The sequence below is a fragment of the Mycena indigotica genome (assembly GCF_014461135.1).
Source record: "Mycena indigotica strain 171206Taipei chromosome Unknown Mind.scaff0004, whole genome shotgun sequence".
In the NCBI taxonomy this organism is placed as follows: Eukaryota; Fungi; Basidiomycota; class Agaricomycetes; order Agaricales; family Mycenaceae; genus Mycena; species Mycena indigotica.
Window position 1 is genome coordinate 4,974,859 of NW_023503003.1, and position 18,064 is coordinate 4,992,922.

General features: G+C 49.8%; 5 protein-coding genes across 5 annotated transcripts; 2 read left to right on the plus strand and 3 right to left on the minus strand.

Annotated features, from left to right (window-relative positions):
* Positions 1-1,650: 1,650 nt before the first annotated feature.
* Positions 1,651-3,261, minus strand: MIND_00535500 (uncharacterized protein; the record flags this gene model as incomplete). Its single annotated transcript, XM_037362138.1, has 5 exons — positions 1,651-2,387; positions 2,454-2,734; positions 2,788-2,967; positions 3,014-3,122; positions 3,180-3,261. The coding sequence occupies 5 exons, from the start codon at positions 3,259-3,261 to the stop codon at positions 1,651-1,653; spliced, it is 1,389 nt and encodes a 462-aa protein (XP_037222430.1).
* A 1,287-nt stretch (positions 3,262-4,548) lies between these two features.
* On the minus strand, positions 4,549-7,624 carry MIND_00535600 (Heterokaryon incompatibility protein het-c; the record flags this gene model as incomplete). The annotated part of the gene is made up of 18 exons (XM_037362139.1): positions 4,549-4,949; positions 4,999-5,131; positions 5,181-5,318; positions 5,373-5,498; positions 5,548-5,673; positions 5,726-5,757; positions 5,806-6,140; positions 6,191-6,211; positions 6,266-6,578; positions 6,628-6,637; positions 6,687-6,789; positions 6,827-6,858; positions 6,918-6,983; positions 7,029-7,103; positions 7,159-7,185; positions 7,238-7,445; positions 7,478-7,522; positions 7,572-7,624. The coding sequence occupies 18 exons, from the start codon at positions 7,622-7,624 to the stop codon at positions 4,549-4,551; spliced, it is 2,244 nt and encodes a 747-aa protein (XP_037222431.1).
* A 395-nt stretch (positions 7,625-8,019) lies between these two features.
* Positions 8,020-8,921, plus strand: MIND_00535700 (Mis12-domain-containing protein; the record flags this gene model as incomplete). The annotated part of the gene is made up of 2 exons (XM_037362140.1): positions 8,020-8,445; positions 8,493-8,921. 2 exons carry the CDS (start codon positions 8,020-8,022, stop codon positions 8,919-8,921), a joined length of 855 nt encoding a protein of 284 aa, XP_037222432.1.
* Positions 8,922-8,976: 55 nt separating this feature from the next.
* On the minus strand, positions 8,977-10,670 carry MIND_00535800 (uncharacterized protein; the record flags this gene model as incomplete). Its single annotated transcript, XM_037362141.1, has 3 exons — positions 8,977-9,332; positions 9,381-9,726; positions 9,780-10,670. 3 exons carry the CDS (start codon positions 10,668-10,670, stop codon positions 8,977-8,979), a joined length of 1,593 nt encoding a protein of 530 aa, XP_037222433.1.
* A 270-nt stretch (positions 10,671-10,940) lies between these two features.
* On the plus strand, positions 10,941-17,216 carry MIND_00535900 (Transcription initiation factor TFIID subunit 2; the record flags this gene model as incomplete). The annotated part of the gene is made up of 18 exons (XM_037362142.1): positions 10,941-10,993; positions 11,052-11,100; positions 11,159-11,231; positions 11,287-11,523; positions 11,570-11,721; positions 11,769-11,969; positions 12,017-13,462; positions 13,511-13,630; positions 13,677-13,838; positions 13,886-13,996; positions 14,044-14,271; positions 14,319-14,386; positions 14,436-14,795; positions 14,841-15,410; positions 15,462-15,652; positions 15,698-16,505; positions 16,551-16,829; positions 16,880-17,216. 18 exons carry the CDS (start codon positions 10,941-10,943, stop codon positions 17,214-17,216), a joined length of 5,445 nt encoding a protein of 1,814 aa, XP_037222434.1.
* Positions 17,217-18,064: the final 848 nt, after the last annotated feature.

An 18,064-nucleotide genomic window follows, 5' to 3' on the forward strand; every position in this document is an offset into this window, starting at 1 on the left:
GTCAACAAAGCGGACTATCATCTCCAACGGTAAGATACATTCATCATCTACAAGTTCCACTCATTTCATCGGTTATCTAGAACTGAAGTCGTTGCCTATTACCATGGGTCAAACCCTGCCGTGACTGTCGCACCAGAGCTATTGAATGGCTCGACGACTGTTCGGGAGCTTTGGGATGCTGCCACCGCCAGCTCTCTGCTCACGACCAAGCAGCGCGGCGCACGAATTCTGCCGCTCATGTTGAAAATCCGTCTTTCTCAGCCAGTGTGTCCTATTCTCGATCTTCTGCTCCTCCGCTTACCTTTTCCAGGATGAAAACGAACCTCTTGACCCATACCTCACGGAGTTTGTCGACGCTGCCACGGGAAAGAGAAAGCGAGCACACAACAAATCAACTACCACTAAATCTGCCAACCAGTCGGAGGATGATGACGACGACATCGATGGAAATGCACCAAAGCGTAGGTGATACTCCACATGGTCCTCCATCTAAAATCTTCTAGGTCCTGCTTTCCAGCCTGCCGGTGCCTACCGTTCCATCTTACCCCAACGCGCCAAGTCGTAACGGAGAAGAGCTTACCATCGTGAAAATCTCGGTTACACTCAAGGAGACGGCAAAGAACGTGCTGGAATTGGTGCTTGAGGAAGGGGTTGAGACGACGACCATGTGGCTTCTTCCGGAGAAGGAGCGTGGACGCACGAAGACAATGTTTGAGGTATCAGTGCCATTCTCACATCTCTTCCATTATCGACGGTCTAATTTCTCAAAAGGCTTTCATTGATGGGCAACGGTATGCTGCAAAGCAGTTTTACAACATCGGCCGTGGAGCTGAATCGCCGCCCACGAATGCCGAAAATCTGCATTTCTTGGAGCGTGAAGCACATGTGCAATACCTTGCTGCACGTGCAGTGAGCCGCTTTCAAGAGGGAGCACGGTACCATGAGGCTACCATTGCTGGTGCGTTACCTTGTCTTATGAATTCATGTGTGCTTATGTTGGCCATGGGCAGATATCCGTGTTGCGGAGCCATTCCTTGTGAAGGTTGCCCATGGTAGTCACGAAGACAGTACCTACCTTGTCGACTCTCTACTGTCCAACACCAAGATTATCAAGTATTCGGGATCAGAGGAGGCTGGTGCAAACGACGATATATATGGCCGCACCTGCGACGCTCTAGCACACTTCTCTCTTTGGGACTCAACGGAGACTCTGTTGTTGGCGGACATTCAAGGTAAATTGGTAATTTGGGACTTCTATCATTGCTGAATTGTCCTCAATACCAGGGATAAAAGAGACCATCTACGTGCATGGATTCAAAGCGCCCGACCGTCTGGTGTTGTTTGACATCATGATTCACAGTGCTGAGTGAGTTCTCTGACAAGTTTTCGTAACTCTCATTGATATTTTCTTAGCGATATGGCTGGCGGCGCTCTCGGGGATCAAGGTCAAGATGGAATCGACCAATTCAAGCAGCAGCACATCTGTAATTCCCTCTGCCGCAAGATGAAACTCGATTCTTTCCAGCCAAAATCCAAGCCCAAACGCAAGGGACTCAAAGAGTTGGTTGACGTGGACTGAAACGAGGATAGGACTGGTTGGATTGCTGATTAGAATAACTTCATTGTTTCATTTGAACAAAAATAGACTATCTACATGCTATTGACCACAGAAATTTCGTTAACCATCGCTGTAAAGGTGTTCCATGCATTCCGGGAACTGACCTCTGGTGAACCCACTGCCTTATATGCCATCTGGCACAGTGCCTCCATCACCGCACTTGATGTGAATTGACGCAGATCGGAGGGTGTGTTCTCTGTGATTAGCTTATCTATGATGCTTGAGTCCACCGCAATGAGTTGATTGGTCCCGCCCCAACGCTCTGGGTGGTTATAGAAGTCCCTTGGCCGTCCTCCAGTTGGAAGCAATGATTTGCGCTGTTTGCGAATCTGATGGAGAGCACTTTCGTGTTTATGCTCGTCCAGCCGGCGCTGAACAGCCATACCCCAAACAAATACAGCCACCTCCCTGAAGACTGAATCAAAACCAATGGAGAAAGGGAGAAACAATACTTGCTGGTGAATTGGGTCGGTCGGATGGTATCCAGCGTCGATTTTGCCAGTTTCGTACTGAAATCGGATGTTGGCAAGATCTTTCTCCCACAAAGGACGCCAATTTCGTTCACGCGTAATATTATAAACGCTTTTAACTGAGCGATGGGCAGGGACCAATTCGAGCGAGAGCTCCGGAAATGATTCCTGGCTGTCAATTTCAAGTTGAGCAAACTCTGTAGCATTAGAAAGCTGTGTACCGCACCGAAGACTTGTTTGAAGTGCTGCAAGTACACCAGTTTCGGTGCCCATGTCCGTTGTAGTTTGCACTGGAATCCCTTCATATACACAGGAGATTCAGTATCCGTCGGAATCAAAGAGGCCAATAGTGGGAAATCACTTACCGCCCAGCTCAAGGACAAGTTGAAGATACACTGCGGGAGGAATATTCGCGCGCCGAATTGAACGCATCGCAAGGAGAAGGAGCTCTTTCCGTGAGTACTTGTCGATGATGCCATAGATGCCGATGCCCATAGCCTCGAAGATCTTCTCGTGTCCGTCAATGCACCATTCCTCGTTGGGCCCACTGCTGAATAGACCGCTCTTGTGGACCTTTCTTGTTCCCGGGTGGCGCTTGCTGACTGCTTCGGCGTTGACAGTACGTTGGATGTCGTTGATCTGTGGTCTTCACAAGCAAATCATAGGCAAACTCGGTGAGCAGTGTAGTCATTGACTCACAGAGATATATGAACACCATCTAGTGCCAGCTTCTCCTTGACCTTCCGCCCGCCCCATCGGCCCAACGGGTCATCCTCTGTGACCGAAAGAATGGCGGTCACCTTCTCCACATCTGTAAGGTGGGAATGGCGTGTCGTGCTGAGATTTCGCATCTTGATGATTCGCTCGATGCTTCGGAGACTAAGACGGTATCAGTACACACTGTGTGCGTAGCCGAAGTACTTACCCAATATTGATGCCATGCTCTTTTGACAGCAATTCAGGAATATCTCCCTGTCGGACATGCTCATTGATACATTTCTGAATCAGTGAAGGCAACTCTGGATGCTGGTCCACTAAGATTGGATTAGTCAAAGCATCAAGGAGAAGCGTCAAGGAGAAACACTACTCACACAGTGTTCCTCGACGATGCTGATTACCCTTGAATTTCGAGGGTCCCGGTGCATCATGGTCTTCGTCAACGTCGGAGCTCATCCTCCGGGCACACCACACTCATTCAAGAAGCCTTGTCAGGTATAAATAGCTCAGAGAACAACCAATACTACAAAGAGAACAACGACGGGCAGACAAGGACAAGTCCAAGGCCCGCGAGAACAAAGCCTGTACCAAAAAGGGTAGAAAGGCTCGCGGGCGGATGGGTACCATGAACCGAGCCAACATCAGTCCATCAAGCATCCATCATGTCAGATCTGCCTGGCGGGTAATGAACACCGTAAATGATGTCAGTCGTCGATACCAACAGAGATAGGGGTGTCCCTTATCTAGGAGAAGTCGATCTCGAGTCTCCACTGAGCGCCAAACCGAATATGCCTTTTAGAATACACTCCCTTTGGGTATTTTGCATAGAATTGGATAGATTCTAGCGAGAACGGGCTCTGCGAACTTTTCCTAGTCAAGATTTTGGAATCACTGAGAGCGATTTGATAGATTTTGACTGGAGTTTGACTAGTTCTTGTGCAGGTAATTCCCTAGTTGACCATTCGGGACTCATGTCAACTCTGAGACGTGCGCTGAGCAACAAAATCGACAAAAATAGTCGTTTCCTGGTCTGTCCCAGACTGCGGCTTATCAACGTCCCTTCCCACTCACATCTCTGTCGACAACCAAGGCACGATTCTCTTCGCCGAGAACTCCGGCCATCATGCCCACTCGAAACATATTGATATTCGCTACCATTTCATCCGAGAGACTATCGCCTCTAACCAGGTGTCAGTTTCCCATGCGCCAACAGATGACAACACAGCGGACATCTTCACCAAGCGCTTACCGAGAATCAAGTACAAATACCTCTTGACTCTGCTCGGGATGATTCACGCTTGAGGGGGGAGTGTTGAGAATATGCCCGGCCGGCCGGCCGGACCATCCACGGTCACCTGACCACGGACTGACTCGCCTCCGACGCGGCTCAGTCAGCAGTTACCAATACTTGTAGATAGATACAGGACCTTCTAGATACAATGCTTGTAGTATAAATACTGGGCTCTGAAGCCCCAATAATTATCATCTCTCTTTATTGCTCTCAACAAAAATAGACCAAGTTATAATCACTATCAACTTGATAACTGTCAGGGGATGAGGGTCCAGGTGCCTAGTTGATACCAAAGCTGGGGGAACAGCCCCACGGCCAACTACTTAAGTACAGGGCTATCTGCACATGGACCAGTCATATGATCTGTCACAGCTGTCACACCACTTGCTCCCCTTACAATGACAATGTCAATTAACATTCTACACTTCTACCAACATTTTGTCCTTGACCTTTCAGTAATCTTCCTGGTACTGGTTTTCCTCCTCTGCTTCTTCCTCTTGCCAGTGCTCCTCCTCCTCTGCTTGCTCTGCTTCCTCCTCTGCCTGCTCTGCTTCTTCCTCTGCCTCCTCTGCCTCTTCCTCTGCGTCTTCCTCTGCGTCTTCCTCTGCCTCTTCTGCTTCTTCTTCAGCCTCCTCTGCTTCCTCCTCAGCCTCTTCCTCTACCTCTTCTTCTTCAGCCTCCTCTGCTTCCACCTCAGCCTCTTCTTCTGCCTCCTCAGCCTCTTCTGTCTCCTCAGCCTCACCATATCCCTCATCTCTAAGCGCCAATCGCTCAGCTCCAAACGTCTGTTGATTTCCCCCATATTCACTCTCATATGTACTATAGCCATGACTCTGGTATGCAGACTGGGTCCCTGTATTCGGATTGAGGCTCCGATTCAGCCGCAATAAAACAGAACATACCTTCATACTGTTCAGTTTGCGCATAACCTCGGTTGCTAGCGCCATGGGCATGACCACAGCCGCCATAACCTGGCTCGTCATAAGCCTGATCGTCACTGCCCAGCCGTTTGTTTTTCCCGTTGCGAACGCTTTCCTGCCAGAACATTCAATACTTGTCATTCTAATCAAGAAAAGCTTTTGACTTTAGTCAAAGCGTTGATGGTGTCTCGCGCCGTGTCTTCATCCAGATCGCGAATCCAGCGTTCGAGCTCTTGGAACATGTCGTTTTGGATTTGCGAACGGCCAGTCGCGTAATAGGGGTGGTGGAAAGCCTCAAGAATCTACGATCAATCCATCATCAGAGCAGTAATCTAATCAGACCAGCAGCGACGGACCACATCGACCGCATGATTCGGGTTGTCGTTGTTGGACCACGCCTGGACAATGACATTGACGGAGTGCCGAACCACGAGAATGGCGATTTTCCCTGCCGGCTCGTTCAAAATCAGACCAAAGTGGTCCTGCAACGGTCGGTCGGCGTCAAAATGACACGGTTTCGCGAAGACCAACCTTGGAAAGGAGACTGTGTGATGGGTCAGAGGCGTAAGGGTTATTGAACACCTCATATTGATCGTCCGATTCGATGACCGCTTTACTCCCTTCCCCCAGGACAGAGGTAGCCTGTTGCAGGATCGGCTGCAAAAGGAACAAATCAGCAGGGTCATTTGCTCGTCGGTGAAACTGATACCGTGAGCCAGGGAGCGATGACAGTGTATACGTCTGAGTTCATCAGTCGAGTTCAACAAATAGGAAAAATGCACAGCCTACAAGCGTTCAACGCGTTCGAAAGTTGGTCCATCAACTGTTCCAACCCAGGGATCATCTCCATTTTCTCGGCAATTGACCGCATAAGACCGTCCCGCCAGCGAAGGAGGGCCAACAACTTTTGCTGGACTTCTGGAGGAGCAACATTATTCGGGTTGAAGTGGTATGCCTTGGCTTCCTCCCCAAGCTGTTCGCCTTCGTTCACCTTCGAGCCCCCGCCACCAAACGGGAGCTTGGACAGAAGGGCTTTCAAAGTCGCGATTTTGGAGGCCTGATCTTGCGATTGTGCTTCGTCCATCTTCGAGGCCAAATCGGTGACACTGGCTTGGCTCAATTTACTAATAGTTTCTGTGAGTGATCGAGAGACACATCCGACCCAAAAACGCACTCTCCTGCCTCCCCCATCAAACTGTAAAGATTGGTCAGCGTCAGTGAATCGCTCAATAATATTAATGTGGCCTACGAATGCAAAAAGTCTGCTCCACCAAAAGTTCCAGTCACTAGAGGCGGGGCACGACCATTTGGTGTCTCGATTTCGGTGCGGTCACCAACATGACAAAACACTTCGTCATAGCCCATCTTCCGAAGCCCGATTTCAACCCAGTTGCTATGCGCCAGCAGGTCTTCAAGAGTATGCAGGCCGGTCCCTAGCAGTCGATATGCTTCGTAAAGCTCCGGCCCATCACGACCCCTGGCGCGTCGACCCATTTCGATGCATTCGACTAAAACACGTCGAATGTGTGCAGTAGACGTGTCCCAACTGCGGTTTTCGGTGGCTGATGCATTGGCAGTTGAGTAAAGCACATGACCGCGACAAAAACACACCCATGTAACACTACAATATGGGCGTCAGCAAGTGTCAGTCATGAGATCATGGCGTTCACCTTCATTCCTGTGCGCTCGTCAATCTCAAGTTCTTCTGGGTTAACGGGTGGCCGCAGCTTCGGATGGAAACGACGGGCGTCCCCTTCCTTCTCCGCATATCCTCTGCAAAATCGGCATCAGTGGCAATTGCTCCAGAAACATCGACACGCGCTTTGGATTGTCGATATGTTCCTAAGTAGGGAAGGCGGATGTTACGATGGCGATAATGGAAGCACTGGTCATGAACTCACCACAGGAAGGTAGACCCCAAGACGCTCGGCAGTTACCTCGAACTCCTCGGTGGAGAAGCCGAATGTCTGTTTCTGGTGAGCGAATGATTCCCTGTGGCAACGGACACTCACCATGAAGCCGAGAACCGAAACCACAAGGACCAGGGTATCTGCCGTCAACTTGCTTAAACCGCCGATGTCCATAGCCTGATCATCAAGTGTCTATCTCTGGCTAGATGGAATGAGCTCGCGAATGCCCTACCTGGGAATAGTCGCGAAGCCAGTTTCCCTGGAAGATGAGTCAGAAAATAGCAGGATCTCATAACGAGAGATGTCCGCACAAAGTAAACCTTCTTGATATCACCAGAAGAGAACTTGGCGCCGCCGGGTCCAGAAGTGGCCTCTTTGATGAGCGATTTGGCAAACCCAAAGAGGTTACCACCGCTCCCAGACAGTGCGGCATGCCCTGCAGTTTTGGCGAGTGTGGAAAGTATGTTCTCGATATCGCCATGACGAAAAGCCTTATCTGAAGGCAATGAGGCTTCAACACTGCGAAAGCGAAAAGCTTGCCATTCAAGTACGCGAAATCGGGAATGTCTCCAGCACCAAATGCAGCAACTGGTGAGCTATCAGCACTATCAGCACAAGGCTATTAAGGGGAAACAGAGGACCAACAAGAAGAGGGAGGTCACAATAACAAGGGTGAAAATGAGCAACAGGGTGTGCATGGTTATGGTTGAGAGCAAGTGTCGATGGATGGGGCTTGGCGTGGGGGGTGATTCTCAAGGGCACAGAGATCAAGCCGCACCATCGTCAATCGATTCATTATCGGAAACCATCGAGTAGTAGCATGGCGTTGTTGACTGAGTTCGAATAAAACTGGAATCGTGGGTTGCCTTGGACTGTGTACTAGTAAAATCCAAATCAGTGGCGATGAAGCGGGATTTCCGCTTTTGGAGGCAGGGAATCCTGAACGAAAAGTTAGGATAGTTCGTTGTATACTTGTGAAATAGCCAACGCTTGCTTCTTCTTCAAGTGGGTTTCACGCGTGAAAACACAACAAGAAGATTTCGAGTGTGACTGACGCGAGACGCATGACCTGTGACACTTGCGAAAATCAACCATGACGACGGTCGAGGCCAAACCACCCCCAAGACCAGCCCTCATCAACCCCCAACTTCTGACTGAAGCCCTCGGCTTCTCGCCACAACTCCTCCTTGACGACATCATCAACGTTGCCAACCAAACTGTGCAGGATGGCGTGAATGGTGTCGAGGATTTTCTACGGAAACGAGCAGACGACATGCACCAGGACGAGATGATCAATGAGATTGAGCAGGGCTTGGTGGCATTCCAAACTCTCCTCGAGTTTCACACGGATGTTGCCTTTGATTTCTTCGAGGCTTGGTCTTTGCGCAATATCTTTGCCGTCCCCGCAGACTTGCCCCTCGTCATGCCACACAACCAGAGCCTCGATTTAACACACACCTCCGAAGAAGTTCAGCAAATATTGGATGAAATTCAACAAATGCGGACGGAGATATTCAAGGTGTGTCTTCTACCCACCCTGCATTCATCGACCTGATCACGCTTTAGGAAAGAAAGCTTCATCAAGAACTTGTACGTGCCAACCGCCGAAGGAAAGTCGAAACTCAGCGGATGCGCAACATATTAAGCGAACTTGCGCCATATGAGACGATAGACGCACAGACACTCCCTGAAGCGCTACTAGAGCTACAAAAAGTTGCCTCGAGTTTGCCTGAACTGCAGCCTGCGACTATTTCCGCTCTTACTCAGCTAGGAGATACAGAGGAAGGCGCTCGTCAATGGGAGATGGGGAGAACGGGTTATTTCAAATGGGCCACTGCGCAACTGCTCGCCAAATCTTCGAGCAGTGGCGAAGATTTTCTGCCGGAAATTGCTAATGTGGAGAAGTGCATCGAGGTCAGCAATGCGCTCGACAAGGTTTCCCGAGGTCTTGCGTCTGCTGGTGTCGATACGACAGTTATGGTGGATGATGCTTGAAAGCTACTCCATTTTGTATAGTAAAATGTGTATGTCTAGTGGATATGTAGCACTATCACAAGCTCTTGAGCTTGCGCTCCTTGTTGTTCAACGCCTTCTTTTGTGTCTGTAGCTCCGCTCCAAACATTTCTTTTGTTGCCTTTTTCTCCGCTCTGCGCGTCTGCCTCTCTTCTTTGACGGCTTGTTTCCTCGCCTTTTTAGCCTCTTTGGATTCATTTCGGTCGCGTTTGAGCGTTCCGATATGTCGACGTTCGTTTTCGTCATCAGAGGATTCTGATTCAGCATTCGAGATAACTATCGGCATTCCGGTCCGAGAGTCCAGATGAATTTTGGGAACGACCTGTGTCTTGCGTGTCTCGCCGTCTCGAGCCCGAATAAGACGAGGATGGTTTTCAAGATTTGAGTATGTAGCTATCAGAAATTAGGGAAGCAGAAGCACCTTAGATAGAGGGGGCTTACTTAGTATTGTTTCACAGTCCCAACGGTCTTTCCGGTCGTCGATGTCCAATGGCATCAGAATATCTTCAACCTCATCAACCTCGCCTGATTCAATACGAACACGCTCATCTTGGCCCATCGCACGCCTAAGGGTCTCTAGCTTCGCAGCTCCGTCGTCTCCTTCCAACTTGGGTTTCATTTTGCGGCCCAGAATCTCATAGTCGTTGAGGAATTCATCCATCATCGACTCAAAGTCGTCTCGGGAGGTTATGAGTTGCGGCGCTTCGTCGTCGTCCTCTTCTTCGGGTTCATCTGCAGATGGTTCGGTATCCGATTCCTCGTCAGAGTTATACTGCTTCAGGATCATCTGGATGGTGACACTGTTAGACAGCAAAAAAGGGTAACAAGACAAATACTCACTTGGTCAAATCTCTCGTCTAAAGTCTGCAGAGCCTCGTTGCGATACATGGAAGAGCTGCTCATGCTATAGCCAGACGCGTCGCTGGTACCTTTCCTCCGCCGCTTTCCTTTGCCACCTATTACTGACATCTCAGGAAGTCGTCCAATGGTATCTCCGCCCTCAGAATCGTCATACCCATCGTCACTTCTCGGGCCTTGACCTGCTTGAGCCTTTTTGAACCGAGAGAAACGCTCCTCCCATCCCGCATCATCACCAACCTCCTCCACATCCACACCCTTCGTGAGTCCCTCTTCTGAAAACTCAAAATCAACCTCCTCGTCACTTCCACGCTCGCCATCCCCAACGAGCTCCCCGAAAAAATCGTCTTCCAGCCCCTCATCAACGAAAGCATCGTCTTCAAGTGCTTCAAGAACTTGTCGCAGATGGGGATCCATGTCGGGCTGGAAGCCCGATATGCTAGCAGGAATAGCTTGCTGAGACTCGTAGTTACGTGGCAGTTCCGTCTTGGAGGCGAGGACACCGTCAGGTAAATCTTTCAGTGAGATTCCTTGGTCTTTTTCTTTGCCCTTTGCTTTGCGTGCCGACGGTGCCTCAATAAGGACACTTTCCACGCCCTCCTCTTGGATTCCAACCGTGCGCAGATGTTGCATATAATCATACTCCGAATCATCATAGTAGATTCCGTAAAGGGATGCTTCGCCAATATTGCGAGTGCGGTCGGAGTCAGTGACCAAGTCCTCCAAATCGGCACGAGACTGCCCTTTGCGAGCGATTGGTTTGAGAACATGTTTGCTTGCATCCGGGTCATGGATTAGCGGATCGCGCTGAGAACGGTGAACCAGCTGAAAGTGTTGAGCCCCAGGCTGGCGGAATATAGATTTTGGCGGCATTTTTTAGTCGACCAGATGCGAAAAGTTGCTAGTAGGAATAATTTGTCCTTCTTTAAAGCTTCGCCGTTAGATTGTCGCGATTGTGTTGACCCCAGAGAAGGGGAACCAAGAAATCTTCGGCTGAGGTTGTGGGTCACACGTGTGACAGCTCCTTCGTCGAGCGTTCATCGCTCTGACTTGGGTGCAACCTCCACCGTCCTCTGCTTGCCAGACGCCCTTCAATATCTGCCAGCCACGCTTCTGACGTGGACTGGCTCCACTTTGTCTATCATGGACACCAAATCCAACCCCCAGCGCGAACATACACGTCGTGGCTTCAACATATACGTCTTATTTTCTCCTTTCAACAGGCCCAGTACTGACACCAGGCTCCGTGTTTACTAGTCATCAAAAAGTAGTGCTGGAGATTGACTTTTCCGGGTGCCTTTGGGTGAGTTTGAGCTGCTGTTGCTTTGGTTTGGGTCGCGCTCATGGTGGACCATCTACAGGGCTACACGGAGATTACGATTGTTCCGACGAGCAAAGAACTCAGAACGGTCCATCTCCACTCGCGCCAGTGCAGTACGAGACTTGCCAAACCGTCCATTTAACGCTCACCAGTCTGTTTGTGTTACAGCCATCCAAACGGTCACTGTCGCCAACCAACCCGCGGAATTTATACACCACGACCCACTAGCGAATCTCAGCCTTGGAGGGCCACCCGAGTCTATCGATTGTCACCGACACCCGGAACTCAAGCGTAAACTTTATACCGCACTACAAGAGGGGGAGGATGGGGAGCTAGCAATAGCGATTCCGGCTGAGGTCTTGGTCAAGCCGGCTGGGGGCTCTGAGAACTCAATGGTCAATGACTGTGCGTGGTCATGAATATTTTACTTTCTTTTGTTCAACAAAAGCAGTTGCAACACCAGAGCCGTCAACACCTGGACCCTCCTCCCAGGCCGCACAAACAGCGACTGAATTTGCCCCCATCTGCATCAATATTGCCTACAGTCTTCGGAACCCTGTTGATGGCTTCCAATTCGTAGTCCCTACCGAATCCTATCCCTACGTCAGTTTGTTCTTCCAGTCCCAGACAGTGACTCATCCTTTCCGAAGCGAGTTCCTCATGCTTACACCACTCCTTCTTCTCCCGACGCTGCCAGATGCTGGGTCCCTTGTGTTGACACTGGTCGAGAAAAATGCACCTGGGAATTCGAATTTGTGGTCCCGAGATACCTGGAAGATGTTGCCTTTGATGATCCTCCTCCCGACGCAAACCCAACCCTGGTTGTATGTAGTGGAGAGCTAGTTGAACAGGTGTGTGGCCTTCCATGATCCTCACAATAGCTATTAAGCTTGTACAGGTCGCACATCCATTCAGTTCACACAAGACTATTTTTCTGTTTTCCCAACCGGTGCCAACCTCCGTCCAGCAAATCGCCTTCGCTGCTGGTCCATTCCATCTGCTCTCGATTCCCTCGGACCATTTCGTCGAGGAAGGCAACTCGACGCAACCTCCGATGTATGCCTTCTGCCTTCCTGGCCACGAATTGCCCATGACAACGTCAACATCTACTCTACGCTCGGCCATGAGCTTCTTCACCTCCGAGTTTGGATCCTACCCCTTCGGATCATATAAACTAGCCTTTGTCGATGAGATGCCGATGCAGAGATTCGATAGCTCAACATTATCGCTTCTCAGTGTGGACTTGCTGTATAGCGAGGATGCTATCGAGCAGGCTCTGGAAACTCGACACGCTTTGGCGCACGCTTTGGCTTGCCAGTGGATGGGTGTCAACATCCAACCAAAAGTTCAGTCAGACACTTGGTTGGTGAATGGCTTGTCGCTGTACATCACTGGTCTCTATATCCGAAAGTTGCTTGGGAATAACGAATATCGTTTTCGGCTCAAGAAGGACATGCAACGCGTTGTTGAAAGAGACAATGGCACAGTCCCGCCTTTGTGCCAACCGACGCGCTTGGAGCCCCCAGATGCCTCGGAATTACCCTTTATGAATCTCAAAGCCCCTTTGGTCCTGCATTGTCTGGACCGGAAACTTGGCAAGAGCGGTACTTCGCTCGGCCTATCACGAGTTCTGCCCAAAATCTTCTTGTCAGCGTTGACGGGAGATATGACAACACTATCAACGCAGGTGTTTCTGAGGACTTGTCGAAAGGTCAGCGGTGTCGATTTACGGACATTCGCGGACCAGTGGATATACGGCAGCGGTTGCCCCACATTTTTCTTCGCGGCGAGCTTCAATCGCAAGAAGATGGCGGTTGAGATAACGATGAGGCAAGATTGTCCGGCATACCGATTTCACGAAGGAAACGAGTACATGATGGCGCTTAATAAGCCTATCCAGACTTTCGAGGGGCAAATGACAGTGCGGATTCACGAAGCCGATGGGACACCATACGAGCACGTGCTCGACATTCAATCGAACTTCAAGAGGTATGAGGTGCCGTTCAACACCAAATACAAACGAGTTCGGCGGAATACGAAGCGGTATCTTGCGAGACAAGCCGCTGCCCAGGCAGCAGCAGAGGGAGATCAAGAGGCTGCGGAGGCAATGGGGTTGGTAGATATGGGGTTCGGACTGGAGATTTGGGAGAAGGAGAGCGAACGAAACAACTGGAAAGTAGAGGACTGGACGGAAGAGGACGAGAACATGATGAACGGGGCAACATATGAGTGGATTCGCATCGATGCCGACTTTGAGTGGCTTTCGGACCTCAATTTTGACCAGCCGGACTTCATGTGGGTCTCACAGCTGCAACGAGACCGAGATGTTGTAGCGCAGCTCGAGGTATTTTCCTGTTTTCATCTCATTCCTGCTGTTGACCCAAAGTGACAGGCTTTGCGAGCTCTAACAAAACAGCCGACGGCAATTGTTTCAAGCACATTGACCAAAACAGTCCTTGTCACCAATTACTACTTTCGCATCCGCTGTGAAGCTGCATTGGCCCTTGTTCATGTAAGAAATGTGTTGCTTTGTCATCTCGCTGCCTAATACGGCTTAGTGTTCCATCCATAAACTCAAATATCTGGGTTTATTTCATCTCTTCAAGTTGTTTCTAAGATATTGTTATGAACCGGAGGATCCGAAACAAGACCTTTTTGCACATACTTACGTGCCAAAGCCGAACGACTTTTCCGACTTTTCCGAGTATTTCGTTCGCAAGGTTTGTTATTTCCGTTGCATGGAAGATCTCTTCACGACCCTTCTCAGAGTCTCATCGTTGCCATATCTCGAGTTCGTTTCGACAACGGCAAATCACCTTCCATTGTCCGAAAGTTTCTCATTGATCAGCTTCGTTATAACGACAACACTGCCAACTCAGTATGCCTTACTCTGTTGTTGCTTCTACCCCTTACTTTTCCCTCTAGTTTGCAGACGGCTTTTATATCTGCAACATCATTGCTGCAGCTGCCCACGCGACCGTTTCACTGGCCTCGCCAGAGCGTGGCGAACTTCTGCCAACCGAAGTTCGCAATGAGTACAACGAGGAAGATGCCGATCTCTTGCAACAGATCGTATCTGAAGTCGACCGTTATCGGAGTATGGACAGGCTCATACCCTCGACTCACAACAACGTCACAGTTGCAGCTTTGGAGGTAGGAAATTTTTTATCTTCTTGATAAACTCTGACTAGAGTGCCTAGTTCTATATGATTCTCATGGTTGCCAACCTCATTCCTAGTGCCCCCTTGCAATTCTTCCCATTAACGCGGTACGAATTTGCCCCTCGTTTGTGACTATATATTGAGCCGTTTTGACAGTGAGGGTAACTACACACCCGTCCGCATCGCTGCCTTCGATGGCCTCTTCTTGACCAAGTGGTATACACCGCTCATCATGAAATATGTACTTTCCGTGATGGCGTACGACCCTTCGCGAAGTATTCGACGGCATGTTGCCCGTAGCGCATGCACGAGCCTCGCCCTCCTTGTTCAAATGGGAGAAATGAAGGTGAACTCGAAGGAATCGGAGTCGCTTTTGATTGAAGAAGACGGTTCGACACCTGCCAACCACAATCAGTCCAGGAAAACTGAGATGGAAGCTATGATCAAAGCTTTGCGGAAGGACAAAGAAGTTGGCAAGAACGAGGTTTTTCGGGAGCTTATGATGCCGTTGGCATTGTAAGTTGGACGTTTATTGTTTCTATGTATCGCTCATCTTCGCAGATCACCAGAGATTGACCATGACGTCCGCTGGGGTTTGCTCAAACTCGCAGACCTACTCCTTAAGCCCGTCGACGAGGTTGCGCCGACGGTCAAACTGCATATCCCTGCCAACCCAGTGCCCGAAACTCCGCCTCCAGAGCAATCTCCTGTTTTACCCATCAAGCTGAAGATTGCTGGTCCCGTTGCCCCCAGTCCCGTCATCCCGGCTCCACCAACACCCAAACTCATTCTTCATGCCCCGACCTCTATTCCTAGAGTCATTCCTAAACCCCCTATACGTGCTCCCAGCGCGGACGTACAGGCCAAAGTGAAATTTGCGGTTCCTGCAGTTCCATTGAAGGCACGGGCTCCTCCCAAACCAAGGGCTCCGCCGCCGCCGCCAGTACCGCCCAAAGCTAACGGCGTGGCAAAGACACCAAAAAAGCCGCCCGCTCAAGCCAAGGCTCAGGCGTCGGGAATGTCTTTGAATGATCTCAAGGCTACTCGGGTGGTGTTAAAAAAACTGCAGAGCAACAAGCACGCCAAAATCTTCTTACAACCTGTCGACCCTGTCCGCGACAGTGCACCAAAGTTTGAATTCCTCGTTCAGCGTGAATTCTCAACTGAAATGTCTCTTTACAGCTACTTCTCCGTGGTCAAAGAACCTATTGACTTAGGCACCATCTCGCAGAAGCTCGAGCAAGGACAATATGCAGATCGTTTTGCTTTCCGAGCCGATTTTATACTGATGATGAATAACGCGAAGCTATACAATAAGCCTGGCTCGTTTGCTCTTGACGCGACTCTTGCATTGGAAACGCACTTTGAGAAGCGTGAGTTGCTGTGTTTTGCATTGTACAGCCGATGACCTTGATTAGATTGGGCAGTCATTAACAAGACGCTGGATGCCGCAAGGGCGAAGGAAGAACTCCAGGCACCTAAGCCGGAACCTCCACCTCCAACTGAGATCGTCACCGTTCCCGCTGTGTCACAGCCGATACCTTCGACCTCCAAATCGGCACCTATACTCAAGCTGAAACCGCCCCAGCCAACCGCGAACGGCAACAAGCCTTCTGTTAAGCCACCAAAGCGGAAGCCTGCTGTGGACCTTAAAGTCGAAGAGTCGGCTGTTGAACCACCCCCTCCACCCTATGAGGACGATGGATCACATGACATCCTCCAAGAAGTTTTGGCTATCGAGCGTGAAAGAGGAGAGCTTCAACATCGCTCAACCGCAGTGGTCAATGGGAAACCCAGCACGAAAGCTAATGGGAAGCCCAACGGCAAACGGAAGAAAACCGAAGTTTCGACTGAAGAGGAGGACAACGCTGACCATGCTCTTCTTGACTTGGTCTCGTCAAAGAAAGCGCGACCCTCACCAGTCGAAGCTTCTACATCGAGTGCTCCGAAGCTTACTTTGAGCTTCTCCAAAGTCAAAGCCCCTACCACTGGACCAAAACCGTCAAGTCACCCTCCAGAATCACGACCTGCATCATCCAATTCCCACCGGCCGTCCACAAAAGGGAAAGAGAGAGAGATTAGAGCACCCAATCCGCGGCCGAAGACTGTTGGTTCGACTCCTATCGACGAAAAGAAATGCAAAGCAGTGTTGACGGCACTGATGAAAGACCCCGCAAGTGCGATCTTTCTTAGACCCGTTGACCCCATACAAGATGGTTGCCCTACGTGAGTTGTGGCGAATCTTCTGCTTCTTTCAGCTTAAATTTTCAGATATCTGGACGAGATCGCTCACCCCATGGATTTTGGGACAATGTCAACCAAGCTAGATGCACATCTATACCAAACGATGGAGGAATTCCGGGACGACGTGCAGCTGGTGTTTTCTAATTGTCGACAGTTCAATCCCCAGTTCACATTTCCCTATGATTGTGCGGACGCGTTGGACAACTTGTTCAAAGACGAGTGGCCCAAGGCTATGGAGCGCAAGATTGCGGGCAATGACAAACGAGGTCTTCAAGGCGTTCTGACGACTTTGGTGAAGGATGATCTGTGCGTGTTTTTATCTTGCTTTTTGGTACGTAAGCTCACACGTGCCGTAGATCCTGGCTATTCCGTGAACCAGTCGATCCTGTCCTTCTGAATATTCCCACGTACTTCGACGTTATCAAACAGCCCCGCGACCTGAAGTCAATCCGAGCGAAACTCGTGGGTGACAAATACGAGTCGATTGAGGCGTTCGAAGCCGACGTCAAGCTCATGACCGATAATGCAATCCTGTTTAATGGACAATTGTCGGACGTTGGTCAAATTGCCGTGAAGCTGCAGGATAAGTTCGAGCAACTGTTACAAAAGTGGAAGGAAGGGATGAACAAGAAACGGAAGGAACCGGAGAAGAGCAATAACCCGCAGCCAGCGAAGAGACAGAAAATGGGGTGATAAGTGACACTGTACTTTAATAACGTTTTCTTGTAGGTAATATGTACTACTTACTTTGCATTGCTTTCCTGTAGTTTAGATAGCATTAGACTGTTGCATTTTGTCGCAGAAACTGGGGCTAGTAAAGACAGTATCGTGCACGTGACGTTATGGACGTATTCTGGCGCTTACCGCCACGAACAGCTGTTGTGGCAACCTCAAAGCTCTACATACCCTTTTTCTACCTTGCTGTAGCCGCACTACTATAGAGGCTACAGACGCGACAGCATGAATAGCGAACTACCATTGGAATCCAATTGCGACAATCAACTTGAAGGCTCGAAAAAGACTGTATAGTATCTTGGCTGCTCAGCGCAAAAAGACTCACACGGACCTGCAACTGGCAACGGTTTGTGGTATGGTGTAAAGCCCGTTTTCGGGTCCTTCGAAGGCGCCTGTTTACCTGAACAACGACTCGTGGCCATGGGCTATTGTCACCTACTCCTTCGCCCACAACCCCTTGGAAAACTTGAAATTTCTTGAACTGTGATCGATAACTGGTTAAACGTGACGTCTAATCCTGCTCTAGCTTCATTTTCCTTCCTACAAAACATTATTATCCCAACATGTACATCGACGAGTCTTTCAGGAGATCGCGGCGTCAAGCTCACAACCCGACGTGCCCTTCAGCCTTAGTCATTTTGGTGCGCCAAAAGTCAACGCGGAAATACTTATGCTGATAATTTGCAGTCAACTTATAATATTCGAACGGCGTCTCCATGATCCGAATGCACACCAGAATAGATGCTCTGTACCGTTGGCCTCTGTTATCTATACTTACCTGGTTCCACTCGCCTGACAATTCTAGA